This window comes from Alosa sapidissima, chromosome 12 (assembly GCF_018492685.1).
Source record: "Alosa sapidissima isolate fAloSap1 chromosome 12, fAloSap1.pri, whole genome shotgun sequence".
NCBI lineage: Eukaryota > Metazoa > Chordata > Actinopteri > Clupeiformes > Clupeidae > Alosa > Alosa sapidissima.
Genome location: NC_055968.1, coordinates 20,709,909 through 20,737,871, shown reverse-complemented (window position 1 = coordinate 20,737,871; position 27,963 = coordinate 20,709,909). Strand labels below are relative to the sequence as shown.

At 41.1% G+C, this 27,963-nt stretch overlaps 1 protein-coding gene and 1 long non-coding RNA gene across 3 annotated transcripts; one reads left to right on the top strand and one right to left on the bottom strand.

The window, feature by feature from the left end:
* The first annotated feature begins 1 nt into the window (after position 1).
* traf3ip2l (TRAF3 interacting protein 2-like) lies at positions 2-27,963 on the top strand. 2 transcript variants are annotated; one of them, XM_042056303.1, is made up of 10 exons: positions 2-516; positions 1,065-1,160; positions 9,473-10,158; positions 12,460-12,502; positions 12,744-12,805; positions 13,173-13,270; positions 13,598-13,666; positions 16,114-16,227; positions 16,450-16,524; positions 27,397-27,963. In XM_042056303.1, exons 1-10 carry the CDS (start codon positions 512-514, stop codon positions 27,541-27,543), a joined length of 1,395 nt encoding a protein of 464 aa, XP_041912237.1. In that variant the 5' UTR covers positions 2-511; the 3' UTR covers positions 27,544-27,963. The 2 variants fall into 2 exon arrangements, with proteins under 2 accessions (XP_041912237.1, XP_041912238.1); XM_042056304.1 differs by lacking the exons at positions 2-516; positions 1,065-1,160 and adding an exon at positions 6,975-7,922.
* LOC121677541 lies at positions 1,318-5,181 on the bottom strand. The gene is made up of 3 exons (XR_006021024.1): positions 5,042-5,181; positions 1,879-2,025; positions 1,318-1,687 (listed from the first exon to the last, which is right to left on the bottom strand). It is a non-coding gene; the product is annotated as an uncharacterized LOC121677541 (long non-coding RNA).

Sequence of the window (27,963 nt, the reverse complement as noted above, 5' to 3'; positions counted from 1 at the left end):
CGATCGTAAGATGAATCGTAGAAAACCCTCTTAAGAGCGTGTCTCCGTCGTTATCGGGGAAGTGGGCCCTGGCCTGTACATTTGTCACGCCTCAAAACTTACATACAGACCAGCCCACTGGTGCTCTGAGCCCAGGAACGTCAATGGAGAGCGAAGATGAGACAAACACTAGTTTAGCTGCCTGCTCGTTTACTTCCACAGGAATTATAAAGCAGACAGTTCTTCAAGGATATCGAAAATGAGCCACTGTCGTAAATGCAGTGTTCCAGGCTGAAACTTAGGCTACAAAGAAAGCTGAGACTTTCCATAGTCTTCTCAAGGATTCAAAAGTTCGAGGGGCATGGATAATGTTTTTCTACCAGAAGATCCCTGCAAAGTTCGACACTCCGTTATTAATTTGCAAAACATTTCACCGAAGGCAGTTTTCAAAACCTTGTACAGTTAAGCAGGATTGCTAAGCTGCTGTTACTGAAACGAGGGGTTGTTCCGACCGTAAGGTCATCACAACCGCATGCTGTAAGTATTATTTTGTCGCTAAGCAGTTATTAGGCATGCTAACGTGTATCTAGCAAGTAGAATGTGATTTAGTTCATTGGCAAGGCTATTTAATTTTCCTGTGTGTCATTCGGATAAAACCTGTGTTGTTATGTTAACCTACATTTTACTATGCATGTTTGTCGAGATCTCTGACAGGTTATGTTCTCAGCAAGATAGCTAACTGAAGCTGAGTAACACGATAGTTTGGTTGCTAAGCTGTAATATAACCCATACCCATATAACACATACGTTTTTGACGTCGGAAGTGGAAACAACTTCATGTTATCAATTCAAATGATATCTAGTCGATATGTTGAAAACCGTGTTGTCTAGATACAATGGATTTATTTGCACGTTCTTATTTTAGAACATTACAAGAACGGCAGCATGCCAAACAGATGCTCCAAGTGTGGCATCTTGCGGGGCTTAGAATATTAGCAAATGCTTTTGCTGTGAGTTAACAACTTGGTGTGTGCATGCAAAAGTGACTTTCACTTGTGTTACAACATTTCTGTTGTTTGGTTTAGGTTTTATCTAGCAGCCATGCACTTCAATGAGAATGCTGAGTCCCCACAACAGAAGACAGCCAAGGAGAAACTATGTACAGACTTGCCAAACAATTTGTAAGTTTAATAAAATGTTTTTATTACAAACAACAAATCAAAATGTGCAACAGTATAGGCACTAAAAAGAACTTATCAATTCACACACAACAGGCTGTCTTAGACCTGATGCTTCTGGTGTCAAAATAATCATCAGTACTGTAAACAAAGCACAATGTTCAGGGCCATACAATTTGTTTATTGTACAGTATACAGCCTACAATGCACTGTATTACAGTATCCAGTATATAAGTCCTCTTCGAGATCATCAAAGACCCTCTTCCTTATTGGGATGCCGTCCAGCGGATTCCTGTGCCCCAGGACTTGTGTGCTCAGCTTGACAGACCTTCCATGGAGGATGCTGTTGCTGAACATGTGTCACGGTTCAGTCGAAAAGGGGTCTGAATCCAACGTACTGCCCTGAAGTATCTGGAAGCTCCCTCCATATGCGTAGCACCACAAACAAGGGGATCATGACACGGACGCTTCTTCTAAGGAAACCCCAGCTCCTGCTCACAAAAGACCTGTAGGCCAAGTCACTTCATTGCCTGCAACGAGAACAGGGTGGAAAAGCAATTTTTTTTTTTACTATTTATTTTGTAATATTTTACATCAGAGTATCACTGGACGATTGTTGAAAAAAAAAAAAAAAAAAAAAGTTTATCATTTTGTGGTGTTGATCAAACTGTGTTTTTGCAATATGCTGAACCAATAATGAATGTGTATTGGTTAAAATCACCTTTCCATTCCTCTGATTCTCAAACGGCCATGGTCAGCTCTGTAAATATTCATTGCATTTTGCAAAGAATATAGAGGCACAACGGATTGAGGCCATGATGGTCATTCAGGTCAGCTCCTCAGGAACCTGGGTCATTCTTTTAATAACCTGTAAAAAAACAAACATAAATATAGCTGCAAGCAGCAATGAGGGGGCCAAGCAGTGAGATCAGCAGGCCAGATTAACCATGTAAATCAATGCCGTTGCATCAGACATATAGCCTTAAGCAGTCACAGCAAGTTCCATGCCATACAACCCAAGATTGGCTGTGTTACAAGGTCAAGTTTCACATCAAAACATAACTGATTTTGTGGGGCTGAACCAGCGCTGAGTGTCGCCGCTCCCTCCCCCAGCCAGCCCACCGCCGCAACCGCCCCTGCCCATCCCACCCCGTCCCACCCTTGCACGCACACATTAGAATGAACTAGATGGAACTCGCTGTCATCAGTTTCACATCAAAAATAAAAGATTGACTGAGATATGATCACACTTGCTGTGATTTAAACACAGAGGTCAAAAATTGACGTCATAGGGTGAGTGGGGGTGTGAACTCGGCTTGGCCCAAGGATTCCAATGATACCTCATTTTGCCATTCGGGTCAACAGGTCAAAAGTTACGTCCGTGAACACAAGTCCAACTTTGGCCTGTTGGTGGCGCTAGAGCGCTTGAGGTGCCGGCATGAAACTTGGTGACATTAATCATGGGACTGTCCCTTATCAGTGTGCCAAATTTCACAACTTTTCACCAGACGGTTCTATGGGCTGCCATTGACTTCCATTGCAAAATAATGCGCATCAGCAACTACTGGCCAAAATGCATTTTTGTCAATTACGGAGCCCCCTAGAGGTCAAATGTCACCAAATTTCTTGAGCGTCCTCCCGATGTGGTCTGAGGTACATGTACTAAGTTTGGTTTTGATACATGAAAGCGTTGCTGAGATATGAAATCACTTCCTGTTTGGCGGCTTCGCCGCAAATTTTGATTGGCTGGTACAGGCCAAAGCTTCTGTCAATTGTTCCAGAAAGCAATGCACTCATCAGGCATAGTCTGAAGATGGTCTCTGCCAATTTTGGTGAGGATCCGCTGAAATTTGTGACCTGCGAAAACTTGTACGTATTTTTGATTAAATCCAATATGGCGGCCGAATCAATTACGATGACATCACAAGTTGGCTTGGGTCGGCCTAAGGACCTTCAACAGTAGTACCAGACACCACTAGTGGGTTTTAATTCTAAGCACAACTGCTGCTACAGGCCAAAAGGCATGTTTCTTAATTACAGCGCCCCCTAGAGGTCAAAGGTCACCAGATTTATTGAGCGTCCCCCTGATTGGGTCCTGAGTCCATGGACTAAGGTTGGTTATGATAGATCAATGGGTTGCTGAGATATGAGCTCACTTCCTGTTTGGCGGCTTCGCCGCAAATTTCGATTGGATATTACGGGTGAACGGTCATAGTTCCGGAGACAAAACACCACAACTTTTGTGAGGCTTGGTCTGAAGATCATGTATGTCAAGTTTGGTGACGATCGGACAAAATTTGTGACCTGTGAAAAATTAGTTTCACTTTCACTTAAATCCAATATGGCGGAAAATCCATCATGGCGGAAAATGACGTCATTGGGTGCGTTGAACTCGGCTTGGTCCAAGGATTCCAACGGTACCTCATTTTTCAAAATCGGATCAACAGGTCAAAAGTTACGTGCGTGAATGCACGCCCAACTTTGGCCTGTTGGTGGCGCTAGAGCCCTCGAGGAGCCGACATGAAACTTGGTGAAATTAATCATGGGCCTGTCCCCAATCGGTGTGCCAAATTTCACAACTTTTTACCAGACGGTTCTATGGGCTGCCATAGACTCCCATGGCGGAAGAAAGATGTTAAATAATAATAATAAGAAATCATAGAAAAACAATGGGGCTTCGCAGCTTCGCTGCTTGGCCCCCAATTTCCCTGCTGTTATTTCGTAATTTTGAATGAGCAGGTAGCACAAAGTAGCAAAGTAGCAGATTACATTACACTGACTGTACCTACTGTATTTTAAACAGTGATATTTATAGGATTTTTGATTATTGTACTCTACTCCATTGTAGCCTACTATGTAAATTGCCCCTTGGGGATAAATAAGTGTTTTTGAATTGACACAAATTGGCCTAGTAATATTTTCGTTGACCTCGTTTCACTTCAGCCATAGGCTACAAACTGCACAGAGCTCCTGCCCAGCTAACTGGACGTCCCGTTGTAAGATCATACATTACTACATGGAAAGAACGTAAAAATCTCGATAATCGGATGACTTAATCAGCAGGATAGTAGTTACACGAGTACATTAGACCTACTGACACAAACGTAATATTTTCATTGAGGCGAGCAGTAGGCTACTCGTTTCACTTCAGCCATAATATTTACATTACATTACATTACATTACATTTGGCTGACGCTTTTTTAACCAAAGCGACTAACAACATGGTAAACAGTAAGTTTTAGAACAATTCTCACAATTTTAGGACAGTTTAAAAAAAACACATTAGAGTACAGTAAGAATAAGTGCGTCGGTGAGTGCTGTATTTTAACAGTTACTTGTCAGTTTAACGGCTGGTGAGTGCTAGGATCAGTAAGACTTGTTGTAAGTGTTGCTATGAGAGTAGATGTTCTCTAAAGAGCTGGGTCTTCAGGAGTTTTTTGAAAGTGGAAAAGGAAATAGCCTACGAACTGCACAGAGCTCCTGCCCAGCTAACTGGACGTCCTGTTGTAAGATCGCATATTACCACTACAATAATGTATGTAACTCCTAATCAGATGACCTATTCACCAGGAGAATATATATCACTAAAACGAGTACTTTCCTTGCAAGCAGCACTCATTTCACTACAGCATAGCCTGAACTGCCCACGACGGGCTACAAACTTTTCAGCTAGCTTCTAACTGGACATCTTGACAAAAATTGCACAAGGGTACAAGTTGTAAAACATTTGTTTGTGTGCAAATTAATAACTTCTGTTGCTTACAATGCTAAAAACGAACCTAATACAATGTTTAGCTTAGTCTACGACACTAACGTGCGAGTATTACAGCTAGCTAGCTAACTGGGCTACGTGTGGCAAACTCAAGTAAATGACAAAACTTACCACTCTGAAGTAGTCATTTCCAATCTATGGGCGACTGGTTACTCCTCTATTTCAGATTCTTCCTCTGATTCAGGCTCAAATATGCTGTTCAACACCTCTCCATAGTATTCCCACCTTGGCTGTTTCAGTGGGTGCTGTCGGCCATGTTTGCGTTTTTGCTCCAGAGCTTCGCTCGTTGTAAACCAACCAATCAGCACGCAGGTAATCTAAATATTCATGAGCATACCATAAAAGGAAGAAAACCTCTCGTTTCATTCTAGGGCTTTTAACCAGGCTTGCATTAGGGCGCATAGAACAGCACATATGCCATTTTCAGCCCAACCAATGTTACACACCCTATCCAGAGACCTTAAGGACCAGCACAAAATACCCTATATCATCATTCTATCACCCCTTTAAGCTACGATGGTTTTGGGAAACAGTCGTCAAATCCTAAGACGTTCGTAAAAGGGACTTTACGACGCTCTTAGGCTTAAGATGCTTTTGGGGAACTGGGCCCTGGTTTTGGGCATTTTGTTTTATGAGAGAAAGTGGGAGTTGTAGGCCTGAATGGTATGTTTTTGAAGAGAGAAAACTTTTAGAATAAAATAAATATATTCCCCCGTTGTACAATGCCTGCATACCACAAATAGTGCAATCATACAATCAATGAGAGCATGTGGTTATAAATTCTTTGATGCAACGGTTGCTTTTCTGGACCAGTGAGTGACATTTGGGTAATTTTCTGCGGCACACCTGATGATCTCTCACGGCACACTAGTGTGCCCCGGCACAGTGGTTGAAAAACACTGCAGTAGCCTACTGAGACCAGAGGAGGGCATGCATGCAAGTCACATCCTATGGTCACATCAGGGTCCATGATTCAGGCAACACATGACTACCGATAGTCTCCAGTGTCAAGTTAACATGGGAGGTTATTACTGGTAGGTCCTCTGGAGGTCTCAGGGTATTCCCAATAGGGGCCTCTGGTGGACAACCGAAGAATATATTCTGAAACAGTGGTCCTACAGTGTAATGTGTTCATATTTTTGTCATGAAGACATCATGTAGCCTGCTTCATATTTGCCGTTTACCCCTGTAGCAGGTGCAGGAAGATAACAATCACGCACACACACACACAGCAGGCCCAGTTAGGAGGAGGACACAAGGTAGCATCTATTACACTCGGGTCCAGTAAACCCGAACACCACATATGTAGGGTAGACTGAGTACAGTTGAGACATGTGTACAGTTGAGACACCTTAAATATCTTGCTTGCACAGCAAGCCCAAGTTGTGATTTTTGCTATGCACATGCGTATTAGTGTCCTCTTTGATCATGGACAATTTGAACGACACAGGTATCTCCCATTAGCCTGGCGAGCCAGACCCACATTAAAATGTTAGGGTCTGGGCACTCACCATTCGCAGTGCTCAGTCCGAGGGGCGGGATAATCAGTTGTCTTTCAAATTCCCTCTGCATGCAATAGGACGCAATAGGATATTTGTTTTCAAGTAGCAGGGAATTCAAGCCAAACCGCTACAACTCTGCCATCAATCATTATGTTAAGCCCACCAAACGACTCTATACACAATTTCAATGTCCTGATTAAGTTTCGATTTCTGGAGCTCACAAGCCAACGGAGAGTTGCTAGACTAGCCCTGGCTGCCGCTAGGGGCGCGTCTAGATTTCTAGGCTAATCTCCCATCCAAGGATATCGGCAAATGTTTTTTTTTCCAAAGCAAGAATTTCACTTCACCATGCACCTTCGACAATGAATAGCTAATTACACTTATGTTACTGTTAAACGTAACTGGTATCATTACAAACATTATTCTGTGTCCTAAAAACTGGCACATTTTATGGCATTGTGTCATGTAAGGTCGTTGCAAAATCTAGAGAAAAAATGTGTGAGGTGGTCAGCGGGGGACAATTGAGACACATTGGATTGTGTTATTACTTGAACATTCCATTTGTAGGCTACTGTTCGCCATATATGTTCCTGTGTCACATTTTGTTCATGATGTATTTCTTTTATCCAACGCTAAGACACTATGAAATTAATGAATTTGAACTACAAACACTTTGCAATTGCTATGTTTTTATTTATTCAACTTTCCAAGGCCTACATCATTAAAGATGGTTGTCTCAACTGTAGGCTACCAGGTAAGTGTCTCAACTGTATAGGGTACAGTTGAGACACAGTCAAGACAAAAAATGCACCTTATGTTTAAAATATAAACTACTTATGGGTATTATTGATTTATAATATTTAACTCTACAAGGTAAGGAAATGGCATGTGGAATGTCGTGTGGAAAATCACTTATTTTCAGTATCTATTTTTTGTTTGATTTTGTGTGGGCAAAAAGTGTCTCAACTGTCTACAGTTACTGTATGTGTGGTGTGTGTGTGTGTGTGTGTGTTTCACCCACCCCACTTTTTAAGTCATTCTATCCAATAGGATATTTGAATAATAAAGTATTGTGCCATTGTTTAAATGGTAGCCTATAGCCTATCACGATAAAAAAAAAAATGGAGGGCACTATAACCTAGACTACCTTATTTTGAGTACAAAGCCTTTTTTGTTTTGAGTACAAAAGTGCCTTCTCATTACTTTTGATGTTGTGGTGAGGTGCAAGGTAAGGGCTGTGAAGGCATAGGGCCTTCTCGAAAATAGACAACAGCTAAAATCTACCCTACTGTAGGCATACCTTCACCGGAAGTCAAACCCTTCCCACAGTTAGGCTGTAAATTATCTGTCAGAGCAGCGCACACGTTCAGAAGCTCGAGCGATTGGTGGATGAACTGTGCGCTGAACGAAACAAAGGATTATTCACAGAACTCAAGATTATTGTGGCATGTTTGGACTGCCAGTGGAACAGTTATACGTTACAGAATGAGGTATGTAAGTGTTATGTAGGTTAAATGCAGCCTAACCACATTAATTTTCTTTACATGTGAAGCAAACTCATGATATTGCTTGAAATCGTTGGCCCATTTTCATTTAAAATGTAACCTACTGGGTTGTTCCATGGTGAATGGTGTTTAGGTCAGTTTCTATACAATGGCGAGGAAGATATTTGAGTTGATAATTATACAACACCTCGTATAACCTGGGGGGTATTTACTTTGAACCTCGGAACAAGCTAAGCAAACATTTGCACTTAATTGTCAGTCAAGCCAACATTTACACTTGTTTAACATCTGTGAAACAGCCTACATATTCAAGTTTTAATAAATTACAGACTTATGTAGTTCATTGTGAGAGGAGGTTTTTTCCACCCTTTTAAATGTTTAACAAAGTAGGCTAAAGTAGAGACAGGACAAACACCCTCAGACGCTTACTGATGTTATCTGGTGCGCGTTGACAGGAAAACACGCAGCTCTCGATATTACGCGTCTTGTGTGATGTTGATTGAAGATATGGCAAGTAAAGGACGCTTCAGTCACTTACCTACCGTGCGAAACACATGTCAAATCAAAGACAAGTGAGAAAAGTTTGACTGTTTTCCGTTAGTTAAGTCATCACTTTTCTGGCCATTGTGTTTTAAAAATATTTTGCCCATTGCCCAACAGTGTTTACCCTGTTCATTTGGGTAATTTTCTCTGGCGTCACTCACTCTGTGGTTGTCATTTTGACCTTGATTTTTGCTACCATTGCGCATTTTTTTCCGACAGAAAAATAGCCGCCCTACTTATTTTCACAGGAAAATAGAATTCTTAAAACTTTAAAATGATAATTTATACAGTTTTTCATCAACCTTCTGAAGACCAGTTTGTGGATTTGTTAGTTTGTGCTTTCATTACAACTTAGGCTACTACGGTACTCAAATTTTAACTTACAACTGTTAATGTAATTGCTCTTCCTCTCCCATACTGAATGATAACATGCATAGATGATGGTTTCATTTTCTTCAAGACAGCTTACAACCCATTTATCTCTGACTCATGAAATTGTGATGAGTAAGTGTATTACGACTGTTGTTTGGTTTGACATTCAAATATCAGATAATGTAACAAGGGTGAATGTGTTTCCCCGAATTTCCCCACATGAGTGGTATGTTTCTCTCTGAGTTTGTAAATACTTTTCTTTTTCCCACAGTTGTGTATTGAGCAGGGGGTGTGGTGTGGGGCTTATGCTCTTTTACACTAAAGTGTAACCATTTAAATAAATGTTGGTTAGGCTACAGCACAAATCTGTAGATAATTCCGAAGTCTTTGATTTTTTTGTTTTAAATCATGACATTGTTGTTGTTTTTTTATGTATGAATGGCCTGTGATACACAAATACATACATTCCCTGCATGAGATCACTATTCTGTTATCTTTGCACATAGGTGGTTTACTAAATGTGCATATCTTCCAAGAGATACAGTGTTCTTTCTTTCTTTTTTCTTTCTTGTTTAAATATAAAACACCACAAACTAACAGTTTGTCTCCCATCTTTCCAGCTGCTGTCCTCAGCCACACTCAGTCAACTACCCCCAGGAGGATGATGAGACTCTGAGCAAAGATGGCGCAATGGACGGTGCCTTGGGCAGCCCTCGGCCAAAACAGTGCAGTCCATCGTCAGACTTTAACAGCTCTCTCTTTCAATTCCCAGATGGCTCTAGGCAGCCTACCAGGACACAGTGCACGGTTTCCAACCTTTCCATTTCCAGCGAAACGTCCAGTTATGTCCCCTACCAGCGGCCGCTTGGACTCCCAGCAGGCTACAGCCAGCCAACTCCTTTCCCGAGCCGGACGGAGGAATCTCAGAGCACCCTCAACCCGCACAAAGGTGTCTGGCACCATCCAATGCCCGTCTGTGACAGCTCATTGGACGGCTACTCAGCTGGACCTCTGCCCTCCTTCATGATCTCTGGAAGTTGTTCCCATTACCAGTCAGAGATGAGCTTCTCCCGGCCCCACTGCGGCTCCCTGCCCCTGTCAGGGAGGTGCAGCCCCGACCAGAGTGGTCTGGAGCAGCCATGCTCTCTCCACTCCCTCCCCATGCCAGCTGCACTGCAAAACTTCCACCTTTATCCCCACCCACAGTGGAGGATGGCCTGCTGTGCCCAGTTCCCCATGGAAGTGTTGAGGATAGACCCAGTACCCCATCAGGCCCCTGGGAACCCCAGACCCTACCTGCCCTCCTGTAAGTTTGTTTCAGAATGCAGACCACCTGTCTATTTTTTTTCTTTTTAAAGTATATTTTTTGTGCTTTTTTTGCCTTTATTTGTATAGGACAGTGAAGAGTGAGACAGGAAGTAAGTGGGAGAGAGAGATGGGGTGGGACCAGGACATGACCGCAGGTCGGATTCGAACCTGGGTCCCCGTGGGCCCTTGGACCCGTAACAAGCCGTAGCCTGTTGTGCCACAGCGCCCCCAAGACCCCCTGTCTATTTAAGACTCCGCTAGCGCATCGTGCCTAACAACGCCCCTTAGCTGTTGTAAAATCAGTGTAACCTACGGCCTCTCGGGGCTTATTGCTTTTCTAAAACTGTTGCTATAAATACCTGGCAAAGTTTCATACAGTAAAGCCACAGCAACGAGAAATGTAACAATTTATTCATAGATAATCATTCTTCCGGCAAGAAATATATTTCCTCTACCTGAATGGTTGCCAAGCAACGTCGAGAAGCAGCTACTTTAACTTTTGTATCAAGTTATGGTAGCGCAGTAATATAGAACGAAATGCGGTCAAGGTGTATGTTTATGCTGCATTTTACAACGGCATCAAACGTGATTCAGCCAATCACAATCAAGGACCGGGACTATCAGTTTTAGAATTTTCCATAAACAGCTGACTGTTTTACACATAGCAGATTCAGATTGAGGAAAAGCACAAATGACACAGACTAATAACCATTTTTGCCTGGTAAGGAGATATGCATTTGACAGACTGTGCTTTGTGTGCGATATATCACTGAGGTGTCTTGGTGGTGGGATGTTTGGAAAAGACTGTATGTAGTGTCTATAATGTATGCAATGTATATATGTACACTGCTGGTCAAAAGTTTGGGGTCACTTATAATTGCAATTATGTAAACACATAATGTAATCTGAAAACTGCTGCCTTGAATAAAAAAACAATGCAACTGATCTCAGCTGGTATTCTTTCTATAATGGAGTGGAATGGAAATTTCTAAGTGACCCCAAACTTTTGACCGGTATTTTTGTCCGTATGTATTTATCCAAAAACAGAAAATGACAGCCCCAGATTGTCTACTGTAACTCTTTACTTACATAACAATGCCTAAGGCCATTGCGGTGTAATGCAGACTAATAATAATAATAATAAGCTTTATTTGTATAGCACCTTTCATACACAGAATGCAGCTCAAAGTGCTTTACATTTGAAGCATGTAACACAATAATAGTCAGTCAGTCATTATCAATCACTTTTCTTCATTGCTGGGGCCGTTTATGATCCACTCAGCAACATATCAAAAATATAGAAAATGACGTCATAAGACTGGCAGCCTTAACCCTCTTACCCCCCACAAGCACGCCATATGGCAACTGTGGCAAGGAAAAACTCCCATATTCCAGGAAGAAACCTTGAGCAGAACCTGACTTAATAGGGGGAGCCCATCTGCTTCTGGCTGGCTGCGCCCTCCAATAGCAGCAGATGTGGAATAATCTGAAAAAGTAGTCTACAGGATAAGATGAGTTAACTAAAATCTTTCCTGTACAGGTATGTTTTCAGATCTTTTTAAAAAATATTTACTGAACTCGCCTGCTTGATGTACAGAGGCAGGGTGTTCCATAGTTTGTTTGAGTAAGTTGCTTTGATGCAAAGATTGGCATCTTTCCCTTACTTAGTGATTTCACAACAAGAGGTTTTTCTGGCAGCAAGCCTAAGCACATGATGGTATCCAATTCAAGTTCACCTTTTCAGGCCTCTTCCTGAGATGTCTCTATTTGACATTTTGCACCCGAATTATCGCATCATACAGTACATAGGTTAGAGTTGAAGATGGAGCAATGTGTGACAACATGAATACATTCAGCAGGACACAGATACGCTAGGGTCAAATGTCATGTTCTCATGCTTTTTGTAAGCATAGTTCATAATTACCTCCAACTTGGAAGTTATGTTTTCCTTTGGGTTTAGTCTGTCAGTCTGTTAGACAGCAGGTTTAGGCAAAGATACTGAAATAAACTTGGTTCATGAAGCTTGATTGAGGGGTGTAGCATGGCCATTTTAGAGAAGATTCATCTCACAGGGAAGATCCACAAACTAGCTAATATTGAGAGAGTGCAAACAAAGTCTTTATTATAAAACTAATTTCTTCAACCAGTTCGCCTGGTGAACAGCTTCATGTAAAACTTCCACTAAACTTCAATGAAGAACCACAACCTAATTACAGGAACACTTACTGTATGTACTGTAACTTGTACCCCTCCCTTTTCTCTCTCTCTCTCTCTCTCTCTCTCTCTCTCTCTCTCTCAGGCCCTAATCCGATTGGACCTTTACACAGAAACAGCATTCACAGGTAATTTGATGTTCAGGACTTCCTCTTTTCTTGGCAATATGTAACTTACTTTTCCCCTTTGCTCTTTTGTCTATGTTTTAACAGCTGCATTTATTTATTGAACATGCTGTGAGCTGTTTTGCTTGAAATGTGTTTTGTAATTGACATTATTATTTTACACACATCTGCAACCACATATGTGCCACCCAGGCATTGTAGCTTACCTTGATTACAACATTGTCTGCTTCTGATGTCTTTGTAGAGACCACAGTCCTGTGAACCCTGGACCAAAGTCGGACACAGCACAACTCTCCTTTGAACAAAGTGTGTATGCAATTCTACATCAAACAATTAGAACTCAATAATGCACGTGTAGATCTATTTACATTACAGAGTCCAAGGCATATATGTGGTAATTAAGACCATAGACCCTGTTCCAGAACATAGTACAGCATATACTGTACATTAAAGGTTTAGTCTGTCTGTATTTGGTTAGAAAGGGACTTTAAAACCTTCAGAGTCATGGCTGATAAATGATTAGATAGCTCGATATTCCATCATCATGACTTAAGTATATGAAGTATGTTTTGTTGCACAGATTGACTCGAGTTGATTTATTTTCTCACATTTGTTTTGTTGTGTCTTGTTTGCTTGTTTGTTTGTTTGTTTAACATCTCCTTGACAAATATAGGAAAGGTGTTTGTCACATATGAGACGGATAATGACGAACATGTGAAGGAGGTCATCAATTTTGTGGCACTGCTTAGGCACAATGGCTTCTACACACATGTGAGACCAAAACCTATAAACTGCTTTTGTTTACTATACAACACAATACCACATATTAAATTGAATTAAACCATTAGTCATGTCATCTGCTTCAAATCTGTGAATATATTAGACCCATTCAACACGTAGTGTTGCACATCATACCTGCAATACACTAAAGTGAACAGGCATCCCTTTAGTATACTATACAAGAATGGTGCAATTCTTCTGACTTTTTGAATTTGTAGTATCAACTGATTTTGTTGTTGTGTGTTTTAGTTTGTATTTGTGTCCTAAACCCTCTGTAATTACATGTAAAATCTGATGTGTTTCTGTGATCTTCTACAGATTGACATGTTTGAGCAGCAGTTCAGAAGCATCAACAAGATAGACTTCATGGAGCGTTACATCAGTGAGGTAAAGCAAAGCACTGTGTCTCAAGGCTTCTTTAAATGGCCTCTTTACTAGAAAGAACATGATTTGACTTTGAACAACTTTGAATTGTTATTGATTTGTTTACACAAAAACAGTCAAATCTAAAAATGCAAAAGAAAACAAGTTCGCCATGAATGTTCGCCTCTGGTGGACACACTTCTAAGTTTAGGCTCAACATCTATCTATGATATACAGGAACGTTTGTCTGTCTGTTCTTCAAATATTTCTCAAACCGTTTGTTTGACAAACTTCACACTTGTGTCTGCAGTGTCGAGTTTAACATCTCCTTTAAAGATGGTGTCAGCTAAAGACAGAGTGGCAGAGCATGACGTTGCTAATGCTTGAGACTGTTTTGGAAAAGTTAGGCAGTTGCAGATTTCATCTGACCATGAATCAGAGGACACAATGTCAGACACAATCGGACACATCGTCACGCAAAATGGTGTCCATCATCAGACTCTTGAGTCAAACATGACATTAACCCTAAACACATACGGAATATTTCACAATAGTGAATAGTGCTAGCAAAGAAAAGTGATATATCAAGTGGTCCAACCTATATGATTGGAAGCTTTAAAAGCATCTAAACAAGTTTGTGACTATAGAAGTACTACTATGTCTGATCTGTTTTAACCCTGACTGAAACCGTGAACCTGAAAACGGTGTTATCAGCCTACAGTTTCTAGCTAGAACTAATTACAGACAACACTGATTTTACTGACAACCATGTTTTACAAGGAGCAAAAATCTACATGAAAAGGCTTTACAGCCATCCCTACACACCAAAATATTTTTTTTTCTGATAGATGAGCAATTATCACACTATCCATTTTACTGTGTGGCCATCTGTCAGTCTGAATCTGCTGAATCCACCGTTTTGCCCTTGAGCGAGGCACTTAACCCCAAGTTGCTCTGGGGACAATGTATTTCCTTGTAATATGGTTGACATATGTAAGTCACTTTGGACAACAGTGTCTGCTAAATGAATAAATGTAAATGTATCTGTGCTGTAGGCTGTTAATAACAACAGATAACAGACATACTGTACAATATGCCTTGTTAGCAAGCTTGTCGTGTTTTAGTGTACTATATGCAGTAACAAAGCACATCACATCAGAAAATAATTTGATGTATGTAAGCCTCTAAAATATACAAAAACCTGAAGTCTAGAGAGGGCTTAACTGAGATGACATCTATTCTGGAAGAATAAAGACAATATATTTCTTGCCAAATGGAATGGGAACTGGAAAGAAAGAGTGATGTGAAGAAAGTGAAGGCTAGTACTGTCATTTCATGCTTATTAACTTATACATTAGCAGCATTTCTTCAGCTGTGAGGTTAATACATGGGGCGGGGAGTGCTATACATGGAAATGCATTTATTTTCTTCATTCTTTCAAACTGATTCTGATTCATTGGGCTAATGGGCACCTTGTGGGCACTCAACACAATCAAGTAATTTCATGCATGCCACGGATAGCTTGATGCCGATAAAAGGTGCTGTGGCACAATAAAGTGATAGTAAATAAACTACAGTTTATAAATGGGTGTAGTCAATATACCTTTTACTTTGCGCAAGCACTGTCATGTGGTTTATATACAATTTGTCTAAAAGACAGAAATTGCTGCACTACTAATTTGGCTACTAATTTACCCATCAAGTTAAAGATATTGGGCTTCATTATTGTGCCAGCCTCATGCGAAAACTAGCAGTGAGAACAGATTCCTTCAGAGGAGATTTAAGCAGAACTGACATTTCATCAGTTATTTTAGTTTGAAATGTTTTACTCTTTTGTGTGTGTACAAATTAAACAGCAGATTTGCAAAACTAGCTCTTGACGTCCTGTCACACTAATGTTAAAACACATGATCACGAACAAAACGAACAGGTTAACTAACTAACTAGTTAACCGTAAACTGACAAGTAGGCCTAGTTAACTTAATACCACTCAAACAGAAGGTGCATTTTTGCGCCAACAATAACATGAGAAAGTATGTTTGTTGGTTGCATAAAATATGTCAAATCTTGCCGTCAAGAAGGTCACTTTCCCTTTTTTCAGTCTAATTCTCTGTTTGACAGGAAGCTATCAGTATCAGGATTGAAAGTGTTAATCAGTCATCGCTATCACCAGTGTTGAATTGTGCCATAGTTCTTCTCAGCTCTTCTAGTACACATATAACACATACTCTCATTATTCTGACAGTGTAGAATTTAGTCACAAGCAGCTCAAGTATAAAAGGAAAATAGTGGGCATGTAATTTTATAAAAGCATACAGTAATCCTGTGATATAACAGTACTGCTTGATCCCATGCAATGAGATATGTCTTCATGACTTGGGTACAGCATGGAGCCTTGTTTGTGTGTAGACTTTGGACTTTATCTCTCTAATGACTAATCCCAGCTACCTTTCTGTCTTGATGTCATTTAGAAAGACTACTTGATTATTTTTGTCATCAGTCCGAAGTACTACGAAACGGTGACCAGCACAACAGCCTACACAGAGGACGATGAGACCTTAAACACTGTTTACATTCATAAGCAGGTGGAGTATAATACACTCTTCCTCATATTATAGGCTTTCCACGTGGTCTCAGCTAAACGTGTATTTGCAATTGTATTTTAATTAACATACTAATTTGTCAAATATAGTATATACTTTGAGTAACTTTCCTAATTATTAAAAATACCTTGCAGAGCAGACCCAGTGTAGTTTTTCTATTACCACTACTACTTACTGGTTTCTGTATTGTTTTTGTTTTCATAGCTTCAGAATGAATTCATTCAGAATGGCTGCAAAAATTTCAGGTTCATACCTATTCTGTTTCCAGGAGCTAAAAAGGTGAGCTTCATTCTTGCTGTTTGCATATTGATATTCACGTGATTGTTTATGAATCTACATCAACAGGATTTTTTTACCTTTTATTTTATCTTATGTGTGCTCAGTTTGTGCACCTTACATAGATGTGTTTTCATATTGAACCACTGCACATTTTTGTGGTATGTTTGTTTGAAGAGGCTGCATCAACTTAGCCCATAACTTGCTCTCCTGACGGCCTGTACTGTAGATGACAGACAAGCTCTCTCACACACTCAAAAACCAAAGACACATTTATACACTCATAAACTGGAAAAACATCCCACCCAGCTGGATGGTGATAAAGTTGAGGATGTTGAAATGTATTGCTGATAGAAAAGGCAGGACTGGCACACACACACACTCATAAACTGACACACACACACACATTCACAAGGGAACACATATGCACACACACACACACAGAACCCTCCCCCACCTCCGGGTAAGGTGGGATGGGCCTCTCCCACGGCACAAGGCCAGAGGAGCTAAGATCATACAAATGGTTTCTTTTCAATCATTTTCATCAGAGTGGGACGTATTAGGCTTATAGGTTGCCAGGTTATGACTCACGGTTGGTGAAAAGTTTTGAAACTTACTTTGATGATTTAGTAGGTGTAAAATATTGAATAAAATGTTCTGCTGTATGACTGGCTTTATTTTAACTCTCATATTGAACTTTACGACGTGCAAATTTACAAAATTGGATAAAGGATATTGTCTCCTACAGGCGTCAATGAGAGAACACTTACACTTACATGATTTTGGTTTCGATTTTCTAATTGGAGTAAGTCTTTGTGACAACATGTCATGATACATTTGATAATGTTTGATCGTTGTTTTGGTATGAAGCATCTTGTACGTAGCCTAATGAATGCGCTCTAGAAAGTGAAAGTAGCCTAACCTAGGCCTATGCGCTCTGTGTCTGAGCTGTCTGTGCACGTCAGCAATTGATTACGTTCCTCAAATGGGCAACACATCAATCCCATGGTATTTTTTGCCCTAAAATGCATGAAACATTCAAGTTCAAAATCCCGCCGGTAGCCACGTTACATCTCCGTTTCATATTTGCCTGAATTGAACGAACTCAACTGACAACAGGTAGGCCTATATCTACTGATTCGGTCATTGAGACAGAATACAGACTACAGAATACAGTACAACAAACTTTCTGTCTTTCTGAAGTTTATTTTTGTATTCCGGGGTACAGTAGCCAAATTGCCTAATGTCTTGACAATAGTTTTTCTTACCGGCTTGCTGTTTAAACTGACTGCGCCGCTCTGGTCCTGCCTGCCAGGTTTATGACGTAAACCGCTACATCTCGGCTCTGGCATTGCCTAAACTCATTGTGTGGGAAATCAGATTATCTGTCAATATTGGGCTTTGAAAGTAAGGGATAGGCTATTTGCTCAGTAATAGTAGGCTACATTTTGTAGAATTTATAGAGAAACCGAGGGGAAGTTAAATTAGAAATTAGAATCGTTGGAAATTGAAAACATATACAAAAAAAGATTCAGGGCTTTTGAAAAGAGATTCGGTGCTTGAGCGCCCGAAGCCACCCCCTCGTTTCGCCAATGCAGTAACTTCTGCATTCAGTGAGATTTGCACCGCCCTAATTTTATTTTTGACTCTTCCCGTCACCGTTGCATCCTCTGAGCGCTCATTCTCCAAGTTAAAGATCATTAAAAACCACTTGAGGAGCACAGTGGGACAGGAGAGACTGAGTGGACTTGCCATGTTGTCCATAGAGAATGAGAGAGCAAAGAAAATGGACATACACAGAGCATCGTGGACGAGTTCGCGGAGCGCAAGGCTCGTCGTATGCCCTTCAAATAGTGCTGCGTATTATTGTTGTTTTATTATTAGGGGTCATTTAGCCTAATGTTTTTGTTGTTGTTCTCTTGGTTACACTTCATGTACGTTCGATGACTTCAAAATTACATAGTTACTCTCCGTGGCACTGACGCTAGGCCCGCTGTTGCGGGCATGGCTATGTTGTAAAATTATGTTATGATGAGTTTAATAAAGGGCCCGGTCATGTGCCCCGCCCTCGGCCCGGCTCTGACTTGTTCCGCCACTGGGGAGGGGCGCCCTCGCACCGGGCCCCTGCGGGTCCCGGGCCGGGGGCATGCCGCACCCCCCGCACCCCCTCAAGCTCCGCCCCTGCACAGAAGCACGCATACACACAGAAGCAAACACAAACATGTACACACTCACATACACAAGTGTGATTTATTTCTGCTGTGAGAATGTGCAGGACTGATTGGCGGTCATAGTTTGCACCGCTACGGTACATCTAGTTTGTGTTCAGACTGTGTTAAACATAGGCTACTCCTCGCTGCATGCCTTTACCAGCCCTTGAGAAAATATTTGTTACTTTATACCAGTGGTCCCCAAACTACGGCCCGCCACCTCATTTTGGGTGGCCCCCCAAAACATGTCTGTGGTATATAGCAACCGGCCCGCACGGGAGTACGACATTGTCAAACTATAACCTCCGCAATTTCCCCCATTCATTCTCTATGGCGAGTCTTAACAGTACACATGTAATACTCTTTTTGTCCACTGGTGGTTGTTTTGGCGCTGTTTCACGTTTGCCATCAAAAACGGAATGAAATGTAGGCCTATCTGCAAACAATGTAAGAGGCCTATGCTGACTGCATCAGTGCTCAAAGTATTCTAAAAGTTTATAAATGAATTGTTAATAACTAACTAACTAACTTATATTCAAGTCATATTTCTGGGACTTTCTTGGATAATCATTTGTTCAAATGTTAATACAATGTATACAAGTTCAGGTGAGTGAAAGTTAGAATGGTGGTCATTTCAGACCACTTCAGCACTTCATAAAATTCTCATAGTTTGAGAACTTTACATTTTCAGAGTTCAGAGTTCACACATTTTTAATGAAATATACTTTTGGGACTACCTGCTAATACTTTTGGGAATGCAAAAGTCTTTTTATTAGTATTATTTAATTTGAGTTACATTTTACACTGATATGGCATGATGGCAATATAAACACAGCTAACAATGGTATTAAATTGCAATAGCCTATAGATTAAATGTAATGGAATATTCAACTAAGGTAGACTGCTGTTGTTCACAGCACTAAGCTATTTATGGTTACTGATATACTCCGAGTCTCTGGCCCTCTCTTACAGCCAGGCATAGTAAGCTGGCCCTCAGAAGAAAAGTTTGGGGACCACTGCTTTATACACATGACCTGTAAAAGTTTAACGGTTCTATCTTGATGATCAGAAACGGGGTGCAAAGCTTATTCTTATCCCACGCAAAGCTTATTCCTATCTTACACTCAATTTTTTTGCCATGCGCTTCACTTTTATTAAGCCTTGCGTCGAGGAGTGTGGCAGAAGGTGTGGTCTGGTAACCTGACCCTAGCCAGATGAATTTCGCTCCGCCTAGCTCCACTCATCCATCTGGAACCGATCCATTGAAGTATTGCTTCAGAAGGCTGGGCCTAATCAAAAAATGCTTGCATATGATTGAATAAGCCACTTGTCCGTCATCTATTGACATGCTACTTCAACCACTCACATCGAAGCCAACCCGTGACGTTGATAACAGTCTCACAGTCGCTTCTACGCTACAGTATGTCACTTTGAATCTATGAAACTCCCGCCCTGCGTCCTGATTGGCTGTACCATAAAATCGGTTGCAGAAATCACTCTCAATGGAAGAGGTCCCAGATGGATGTGAGTGAAGCTAGGCGGAGCTAAGCGGAATGAAATTCATCTGGCTAGGGTCAGGTTAGTGGTCTGGCGCATGATCCAAAAATCGCTATCTTACACCCTCTAAACATCATTACACCACTGACCAAGAAAAGCCTGGTCTATAGCGAAAGGTACATCTAAAGCACAGCTTGAGACGCACTGTCACGAGATGTAAGCAGTCCTTACAAGCAGTCCCAAACAACTTCAGATAAATAGCCTTAGGATTTTTATTCAGTCATTCGAACATTATTGGGGTAAGTGTTGCTTTTTTCAGGATATGTTTTCGATGGTAACCCGTGTACAGTAGGCTATACTGCTATGTTTTAGTAAAGCATGGTTTAGTGGAATACCTCTTCCATGCGGTCTCGCGTGCAAGCAGATTCCTTCAAATGTGCCACAGACTATCAAAATACCAATGCGCTGTTTGAAGTTGCACTGCTTCCTGTTAAAGAGAATGACAGATTTTCATTGGTTTTTGGCCATTTTCATTGGTTTAAAGCAGTGTTTCTCAAAGTGTGGTCCGGGGACCAGTAGTGGTCCGCAAGCTATCCCAAGTGGTCCGCAAGCAGACGTGGTAAAATATAATATAGATGAGTTGTTTGCAATATTGAACCAACTTGTATGTAAATTCAAACAGTTCTGCAACATGCCTATGTATGCTACGCCAGTTTAAATCATATGAATCCTCTGACACAATAAGCAAGGTGAGGCCTATTGTGTAATATACTGTTGAAGTACGTCTATTCTTTTAGCTAGGTGGTCCGTGAGGTTTTTTTTCATTGGTTAAGTGGTCCTTGGTCTGAAAAAGTTTGAGAAACACTGGTTTAAAGTATGTTACCCCCAAAACACACCCATGACTGATTAAGAAACATAAGAACCTTTTTGCACCAAGCACCCAACGTTTGCTAACAAAACCACCCTGAATGTGGACTGGACACACCCATAAATGTATGTTTAATAAGCTTTATTTGTATAATAACTAGATGTACCGCATAGCGGTACAAAATATGACCGCCGCTCAGTCCTGTACATCTGTTCCGCGAAAATAAATCACACTTCAATTTGTCTCCATATTTTACTCCATCCCCCACTCTTGAAACTTTTGTGTATGCTTGTTTGGCATGCCTGAGTGTGTGTGTGCGGCTGCACAGAAAGTAGCCTACTGGTGCTGAAAAGGTGAATAGATTGTAGAATAGCCAAAGAAGATGTAGCATTGTTATAAAACCTTTAAAATCTCTAAACAATCACAAGTAGGGCAGTTCATCACAGTTCATCCATTGCAACTGGATTGATGAAAGGTCACTTACACCTGTAGGCTACATTGTATTTGGGAAAAGCAAAAGGTATCAGCATAATGTTATTTATTTATTTATTTATTTATTTTTTATGTATTTTTAAACAAAAACATCTCTGTCAGTTCCATGCCGTTTTCAACAGCTATCAAAAACAAAGGTCATTTTTGGATGGATGGATTTTTTGTGAATGTTTCTTCTTCTACATAAGATTTTAGTCATCTTTAGTTCATGTAATACTTTATTGTCAATGCACAAATTAAGTAACAGTAGTCTGAAACGTTATTGTTAATGCACAAATTAAGTAACAGTAGCCTAGTCTGAAACGAAATGCTGTTTTACATCTAACCAGTGGTGCAAATAACTGACATGTCCAAATGGGCCTTGATGAAATGCGTCGCTAGACTGTTCATACACATTTTAACGGGCCAAAGTTGAAGAGCTTTTGTCCGTTATTGTTAGTGCAAATATAGGCTGATTCATGTTCCCTTGCATTGTTTAACTGAGGTCCATGGCTAGTCTGGCTTTCATCAGACCAAGCTCAATCTTTTAAGAAATCAAAAAATAAATAGCGGGCAGATCAGGCTGGGTTCACCCAGCCTAGTCCATAGGCACCCGATATTGTTTAATTTTCCGATTGAGATATACACGCTCTGGCTATTCTAAATGCAAAAATGCATCAGGGAGTTATGACAAAACGGTAACTAACAAACTAGATCCTAATAGAAAGCTGTTAGCTTCCCTAAGCTACAGGTAGGATTATAAGGTAGGCGTATTTACAACATAAATTGTCAATAGGCTATGCTGGCGACACAAATAAAATCCCCTTTGGAAACCAATGGCTTACGCCTTACAGTATCAAGCGGACTTAAACTGTCATATCGTGGCGAAAAGTTGTAATAACATTCACGCAGCTCCATGAGTCAAGGAAAGCGCGAATGAAGTAGCCACTTCTAAATGGGACCCACTACACAGTAGCTTAAGGTGTTTTGCTAAAGCAGCCATAATGAAATGAAGGTGTCATTGTTTGGATACTTCACACACACGTGCTTTTTAATTTCACAGACTACAACTACCAAGCTGTAATCAAAGCACATCGATTCCCCTCTCACACCCTGCACGCACTTAAAACAAAATAAACAGGCGTCTCAGTCTCAAGCATGTATAGGCAAAAGTGTATCAGACCGGTGTAACGTTGGTAAATCTTCCATTGCACAGAATGATTTTGTAGCACGTGCAATAAATGACAGTCGAAAGATACAAACAGTGCTGCTATACGGTCCGTGTAACGCTTTGCAGTGCTATGTTCTATTTGCAGAATTCACATGAAAAAATATAAAAATAGGCTTAAAAATCCGTTATCCATTCTTTAGGACGGCACAGTAAATGTGTTATTGTTGCTTATTTTGATTTTCAATTGAGCACAGTTACGGTTTTCTGTTCAGAAGTTAAAAATTGAAATGATGCGTCAATTTTCTAATTTTCCTTTTTTGCCCTTGTGGTTGGACTGAACCACGAACACTGGGGGGAGAACACCATCTAGCTGGGCCAGGCTAGATGGTGGAAGGGAGCGCCGCCTGAAGTTGTTTGTGATTTTGACTCATTACTTTAGAGATTAATGACAAACTTTTTGGGAGAAGGCACGTTAAACATAACTTTCAGCCTATGTTGAACATATCTACAGTAGCCTATATTTGAATACCATGGCCATGCCATAGCAAATAATTCCCCAAAGCAGAATGCTTTGCCATCGACGTCAGTCTTGGCTATACCGGGCTATACAGGCTACCCCGAGCACTGTTTGACATGGTATTTTTGCTTATTTAACGCTTTACGCTAGACTAGGTTTCATTAGGCTAAACGAAGACACAACGGTGAGCCTAATTTATCCGTTTATCCATTTATTAATTTCAACAGCAAATAGCCTACATTGGCCTGTAGGCTACTGGGGCTCACGTAGGCCTACTCATAAGTGTCAGGACGCAGCAATGTCTCCCTCTGCATCTGAAGTTCTGATCTCGAGCTGACATTATCAATCGCTTGGCACCTTGATGCAAGCGGAACTGTGTTTGATAGCCTTCCATCTCTACATCTATTTTTTACAGTCTATGCTCTACATCCGCTGATAAAATGTGATCACCAACATCGCGCGCCAATATCTATCAGGTCACCCACCCCTACGCGTGGTTCAGCCCAACAAAAACAGTAAAAAAAGGGGCCAAAATCCAATATTAACTGAATTTTACTTTTGTTTCCAATCCAGTTTCTGTTTTCTTTATCTTGCGTGACTAATGACACATTTAGAAAATAGCAGCAATTATCTATTTGCTGACCAGTTAAAACAAATTGAAAATTGGATTATCGAACACATTTTTTATTTGGACCAGATGGATGGAACAAATAGAACAAAGCACTGCAAAGCGTTACACGGACCCTATACATTTGCTTGGTATAACCGCATTTATAGTTTTCTACAAATGCAATCAATCAAATGCCTCCATCACTCAACCAACGCTAACGGTAACATTACCTAGGTCCTTATTGATATTACAAGATTAACGTACCTGCAGTAAAAACCAAGCATGTCCGATAAACATCCTCAGATTTATTTCGGCTTCAAGAAGAAATGGGAATTACACTTCATGTGAACATCGTCCTATCCTTATTAGATGTTCGCTGCGGTAAATTACAGTCCTTGTATGAAGCGTCCATTGTTTTTTCCAACCCACTTTTAACTTCCAACAAAATTACGTCTCACTGCAACGATGCGCCATCTAGTGGACAAACGACTACTTCTCGCCAATACTGAAAATGCAGCCATGATGATGATGATGAATATTTATTTTGGCTTTCTTTTAATCCTACTGAATTTGTAATTATGTATCGGCCGTTCTAATACCGATAGTATGTGGGTGCCTGTGTGTGTGCATGTGTATATGTGTGCACCGCCATTTACAGGCCAATGAGTGTACAGTCACTAAATGTACACATAACCTAATTTTTTTAGACCCCCCCATGGATGAAATTCTACGAAACTTGGCATACCCCCGGAGAATGCCAGGTCAATCATACACATAAAATTTGGTGCAGTTCTGAACATCTTAACTGAAGATAGGGGCGATTAAAGCAGAATAATATTGCATTTTCATTTTTTTACCGGGGGGTGGGGGTGCAAATCACAAATGAGTGATTATGAGCCAGGTTGATGTGGGCCCTTGAGACCAACATACCATAAAAGATTCTTCATCCTCAGTGCCACGGTTCAGGTAGTTATTTAGGAAAAACTGTTTTTTGCGGTTCAGGGGGCCCAGCACGGGGGGGGGGGGGGGGGGGGGGTTAGTGGTGGTCCCCGGGGACGAAATGAAATTTTTCCGTAAAAGTCTAGTGGGGCTACATACCCACCAAATTTCATGTACCCGGTGGTTCAGTGTCCCGGGTATCAATGACCAAAAATTCAGGGAGTAGATGACGGGAAAAATTCTTGAATTGTGTGCATGTGTGCGTGTACAAATTTATGTTTATGTGTGTGGGTGTGTGTGTGTGTGTGTATGTGCGTGCTTGTGTGTTTGCCTGCGTATGTGTGTTTGTGCATGTGCATGCATGCGTACATATGTCTACTGTGTGAGTATGTGTCATACGTATGATTACTGTAAATGTATGTGTGTGCGTGTGTATCTGTTTATGCACATGTGTGCACATGGAATGGGTTATCATGACCCCTGGAGGCAAACATACGGAAAAAATTGGTCATCCTAGGCCTTACAGTTCTCAAGATATTCACAGAGAACTGTGTCTGCCCTACCCTCCTTTCGGGGGGTCCAGTCCGGGGGGGTGGGGGGGGGGGGGGGGGGGGGGGGGGCTACAGATCAAAACGAAGAATGACGGTTCCATGCTATCCATGTGGGGGTACATGCCCACCAAGTTTTGTGTACCCCGGTCTTTCAGTGTCCCGGGAATCCTTGTTGGTGTACGTCACTAAATGTACACATAAATTATTTTATTGTAAGGCCCCCCATGGACGAAAGTACACAAAACTTGGCATGCATTCGGAGGGTGTCATAATGATCCTACACTTTTAATTTCGTGCAGTTTTGACCTTGTCAGCCAGAGATATTGTGATGAAAACACCTAATTTTTTGCTTTTTAATTTTTAACTAGGTGGCGCTATACATGAAATAAGTGGTAATGGGATGGGTTGACATGCCCCCTTAAGACCAACATACATAAAAAAGGTGGACCTCCTAGGCCCTACGGTTCTCGAGATATTCACAGAAAACTGTCTCCGGCCACCTACAGGCCAGTTGGTGTATAGTAACATAAATTAATTTATTGTGTGGCCCCCCATGAACGGAATTCCACAAAACTTGGCGTGCATACAAAGGGTGTCATAATGATCCTACACTTCCAATTTCGTGCAGTTTTGACTATGTTAGGTCACAGATACCTTCAATTACAACACCTCATTTTTACTTTTTTGTGTTTAACTAGGTGGCGCTATACATGAAATGAGTGGTTATGGAATGGGTTGACATGGCCCCTTGAGATCAACATACAAAAAAAAAATGGTCCTCCTAAACCCTACGTTTTTCGAGATATTCACAGAAAACTGTGTCTGCCCTACCCTCCTTTCGGGGGGTCCAGTCCAGCGGGGGGGCTACAGATCAAAACGAAAAACGATGGTTCCATGCTATCCATGTGGGGTTACATGCCCACCAAGTTTCGTGTACCCCGGTCTTTCAGTGTCCCGGGAATCATTGACGGAAATTTGGGCATGCGAAAAAGAAAAAAAAGAAAAAAATAAATAAATCTGACTAAACCTATATGACCGCCGCTTCGCTGCGCGGCGGTCATAATAAGCTTTATTTGTATAGCACATTTCATACACAAAATGCAGCTCAAAGTGCAAGAACATTTAGCCGTTCATGATCCAATCATCAACATATCAGAGCAGTATATATATATAGGCTTTGCTAACAAATGCTTAGGCCCCGTTGATGTGGACTCTAAGCGGGTTGCCTTAGAATGATCTTAGTATGTGTTGTGATTAAATTACTTTATATTCAAACGTTAAAAGAACACAATGACTGAAAGACTGGCAGCCTTAACCCTTTACCCCCTACAAGCACGTCAAATTTCCCATATTTCAGGAAGAAACCTTGAGCAGAACCTGACTTAATAGGGGGAGCCCATCTGCTTCTGGCTGGCTGCAGCTCTAATGGCAGCAGTCCAATGTAGAATAATCCAAAAATGTAGTCTGCAAGGTTATTTAAGCTATTCGCCACTGACCATGCATTTTAGATCGCCAAGATAGAGCCCAATGTGTTGAACCCCCTGAGCTCCCAAAAGTCCTCCTCACTCAGAACCATAGTTCAAACTTTCCAACAGTGAAGAACTTGAACATTTCATTGTAGTTGAGCGTGGGCATGTCGCATGAGGGGAGGACTTGGTGTTCAGTGTATTCAGGTCCAAGTTACATAACAGTGAAGTCTCAAGAACAATTATATGCAGCAAATACCTACAAATGACATGCAACATATCACAGCCTTCAACATATCACAACCCATAGTGAAGCTCAGGAGAGGGGAAGACTGTTGATCATCATTGGGTAATTTTCATCATGGTCATGGACAATGTCTCCTGTTCTGTATTGTCTAATTCTCTCGTCTGGTTTCATATCTGCGCTTCACATGCACTTGAATGGTTTCAGCTATTCTCACTTTGAGAATGTCACCATCCCTCTAACTATACCACGTGTTCGCTGCTGTGCATTTTCAACCTGTTTCAGCTTGCTTAACCAATCATGTTTGACAGAGGAAATTTGTCTTTTGCAGTGGCACGTACCCAGATGGCTTCAGAACACCCACATATACAGCTGGCCAAGGGACCACGATGATATTTTGCGACGGCTGATGCGCGTGGAGAAATACAATCCTCCGCCCATTGGACCACTTCCCACTATTGTCTCTGTTCCCATCTAACACCCCCTTTGCGCCAGGAATTGTTGGGGGAACATTCTGAAGTTGGGCACACCAACAGAGGCCGACATGCATCAACTCTGACGCGTTACAACTGCATATAGTTAACGGAATATTGGTTAACCGGCTAACAGCTACAGCAGTGATCGGTGACATTTAAAGACGCACAACAAGTTCCGTATTTGTATGATTTCACTTTGTCAATGGACTCCTCCATTGGACTAATGAAGAAGGTGACAAGCCGTGACAAGGTGAAAGCAACATCAACTGTTCAAATCAATAGGCTACTTTTCGCCACATATTGCAGTGTATTTTGTTTATTGTTTTTTTTTACACCAACAATAGCATAATGTTCCAAAAATATAATAAAACATCCCAATGTAATAATGTATATTGTAATAAACAACATAATGCATAATGTGA